Source organism: Artemia sp. Qi Xiang Cuo, chromosome 3, assembly GCF_049724085.1.
Source record: "Artemia sp. Qi Xiang Cuo chromosome 3, ASM4972408v1, whole genome shotgun sequence".
In the NCBI taxonomy this organism is placed as follows: domain Eukaryota; kingdom Metazoa; phylum Arthropoda; class Branchiopoda; order Anostraca; family Artemiidae; genus Artemia; species Artemia sp. Qi Xiang Cuo.
In genome coordinates, this window is record NC_142796.1 from 34,032,892 (window position 1) to 34,036,544 (window position 3,653).

General features: G+C 32.8%; 1 protein-coding gene across 1 annotated transcript in view; it reads left to right on the forward strand.

Annotated features, from left to right (window-relative positions):
- mRpS6 (mitochondrial ribosomal protein S6) overlaps positions 1-3,447 on the forward strand; it is an 11,663-nt gene extending 8,216 nt beyond the window's left edge. The window contains exon 2 of the mRNA XM_089086097.1: positions 2,906-3,447. Within this exon, the coding sequence (XP_088942223.1) occupies positions 2,906-3,208 (303 nt within the window). The 3' untranslated portion in view covers positions 3,209-3,447. The remainder of the gene's footprint in view (positions 1-2,905) is intronic.
- Positions 3,448-3,653: the final 206 nt, after the last annotated feature.

Sequence of the window (3,653 nt, forward strand, 5' to 3'; positions counted from 1 at the left end):
ACCATCATTATAAATGATCACTACTTTCTGCCTTGCATATTATCATTACATAATGGTCCTTGAAAATATTAAATAAAAAAAAAACAAGTTTTTTTAACTGAAAGTAAGGAACGACGTTAAAACTTAAAACGAACAGAAATTATTCCGTATATGAAAGGGGCTGTCCCCTCCTCAACGCCTCACTCTTTACGCTAAAGTTTTTCATTGTTTAAAAAAAAATTGCGAGAAAGTCAAACTTTAGCGTAAAGAGCGAGGCGTTGAGAAGGGGGCAGCCCCTTCCATATACGGAATAATTTCTGTTTGTTTTAAGTTTTAACGTCGTTCCTTACTTTCAGTTAAAAAAACTTGTTTTTTTATTTAATTTTTGAATGCTTTTGAATTAATACAGGTTTTGATTTTGGCTCACCGTACATGAATAATTATAAAAAAATTGAAGATGAATTTTAATTTTATTTAGTTGAATGGCTGTCTCGAAATTTGTTTAATTTTATTTACGGATGCTTTTATTAGTAATAAATATGCGTAACTTACGAATTAACTTACGTAACGAACCTCTATATTCTTATATTTTTAATACGTATATTAGAGGTTTCGCCCCCTAGTCAATACCTTGCTCTTTAAGGTAAAGTTCGAATTTTGTTCCAATTCTTTAAAAATGACCCTTGAATCACCAATGCCGTTAATTAGAATAAATAGCTCTTATGAAAGTTCTAAATAATCTTTGGCTTAAAGAGCGAGGTATTGACTAGGGGGTGAACCCAATCATATACCCAATCAGGGAAATCCGGTACCCCCTTCATAGCAATGTCTCTTCTCCTATGAAAACTTCCTTCATGGTAAGATCCTCCCACATAACCCCTGATCCACTCTCCCCCCTCCCCACTACCAGAAAAAATCCCCTCTGAAAACGTATGTATACTTCCCAATAACCACTACTACATGTAAACATTGGGTAAAGTTTATAACTTTCAGCCCTTCCCCTGGGGACATCGGGGGATTAACTCATCCTAAAAGACATAGTTATTATATTTTCGACCATGCTAAACAAAATGGCTATCTCAAAATTTTGATCGGGTGACTTTGGGAAAAAAATGAGCGTGGGAGGGGGCCTAGTTGCCCTCCATTTTTGGTCACTTAAAAAGGGCACTAGAACTTTTAATTTCCGCTCGAAAGAGCCCTCCCACGATATTCTAGGACCACTGGGTCAATACGATCACCCCTGGGAAAAAAAAGACAAATAACCACACATCCGTGATCTTTCTTCTGGCAAAAAATACAAAATTCCACATTTTTGTAGATAGGAGCTTGAAACCTCCGCAGTAGGGTTCTCAGATACGCTGAATATGATGGTGTGATTTTCATTAAGGTTCTATAACTTTTAGGGGGTCTTTCCCCCTTTTTTAAAATCAGGCAAATTTTCATGAGGCGCGTAACTTTTGATAGGTAGGACTAAACTTGATGAAACTTATATATTTGGAGTCAGCATTAAAATCTGATTCTTTCGATGTATCCATTGGTATCAAAACTCCGTTTTCTACAGTTTCGGTTACCATTGAGCCGGGTCGCTCCTTACTTACAGTTCGTTACCACGACCTCTTTGATAACAGTCGTTTTTTAGAAATTTTTGAAGAAAATTGTTTAATATTCAGCTAGTTCAGTATAAGTTTATGAAAAAATGTAGGATATATGGGATACAGCTAAGCATAAGAAGGATACATTTTGAAGAAGCTGTAAACTAGTTCGCTTTTCTTAAAACTCGAAAAGTTAACATGTTGGTCCTTTGATGGCAACTGAAATTGAAAATGAAAACTTTTGCTGATACGATTTTTAGGTAAACACCATTAGAGGAAATTCTGTTGTCCCTGTTTTATTGCGAATTATTTGTGTTTTTTAAGGGAAGAAATTTAAAATTAGCCTTAAATTTAATTTTTGAGGCTTCTGTCCACCTTCTCAATCACACAGAAAGATCAGCTGATCTCTCAGTCAACAATTTGTTTGATGATAGATATATGAAATTGGTGTGCCTAGACTCTCAATTGTGTTCACTTTATTCGAGCAGTTTTATTACGGTTTCCCCCTTAAAAAATTGTACATTTTATAGTGCTTTCAACTTTTGATAGATTTTGCACGTTTGGAAATTACATAAAAATTAGATTCTTTTATTGTTTGTATTGTTTTGAAACTCCCTTTACTGTCTTTATTGTCTTTACTGACAAAGGTTGTTTTGTGTTTTATTTTTTCTAACGATTCATTATCTTGAAAGGCTACAAAAACAACAGTTCCTCTAAAAGAAACTTATTATGAAAGAAATGGAGAAAAAGAAAGTAAAAACTAGAAACAAAGCAAAATAAGATCATCTGAGCAATTGAATGTTTTAAATCAATAAGTATATTAGAGTAAATTAGACTTTCTTATTAGTCTTTATATTCTCATCGTATAGAAACATTCCTAATAAAACTTAGGAGACGGACATTTAAGTAATACAGAACTGAAACTCGTCGACTCTACATTTTTTTTTAAACTGTGATTTTTTACCGTAAAAGTAAATCGACTTAAATGCATGAGTTCATATGTCCATCCCCTAAAACGATTTTAAACGAGAAAGTACAGAAATTATTTTTTGCTACTCAACACTAAATAATGATATTTTGTCAAAAATCTGATTTGAAAGTGTCCACCCTAAAAATAGCTTATACTCCATTCTCGAGCACGTAAGCTTATTGTAGTTTCTACCTGATAACTAATCCCTTGCTAATATTTCACCTTTTGTTTGTTTTGTTTGTTTTAATTGTTTAAGTCTGTTGAATGTTTGTTTTCAAATTGATTTATTCAATTTGGCTTTTGAATAAGTCACTATACTGAATGATAATTTATACTGGATGATATTGTTATGGATTTATAAATTATTCCGTTAAACAGTGTGATATTTCTAATTTTTTTCAGATATTTTTTTTACGAGTACGATGCTCCGATGGCTTCTTATGATGCTATATTAGACACATGCCGTAGAGATTTTGACTTTATTCGTTCCTTTGTCAATCCATTGAAGGCCATCAAACCTTTTGAATGCACTCTAGCCGAAGAGCTATTAGCCCCTCCCTACAGAAAAGAAGTTCAAAAAATGGTTGAAGTTGCCAGTACAAAAACCAGTAAAATTCAGTTGTTTAAACAGCGCAGTGGCATGGATTATTATCCGTTCCACAAATAATTTTGTTAAATTTGCTTAATATAATTTGATGTTAGTTTTTTAATTTAATTTTGTTTGTTTAGCCTTATTAGACTTCAATTTCAGTACCAACTATATGGGCTATTTCTCTACTGATAATTGTTAAAAAATATTACTAATTTGTTGATGGTTTTAAGTTTTTAAAAGAAAGAAGACTTTTGTGTTTTATATTACTTGATAATGTACCGTTAACATTGGTAAATAAATTAGATTTAGGTTGCTTTGGCAAATTGTACCATAGGAGCAATTTACGGTTGGCTTTATTGAAAAAAGCGTTGCGGGAGCAACATTTTCATGTTTCTTTTAAAAGGCTGTTTTGTAGGGGCCACGGATCCATTTTGTACCTCAAAGAATATAAAATGGAAATGATAACACATCTTTGATTTTATCAAGGTGAAATATATACTTACTTGAGACGAGGTACAGG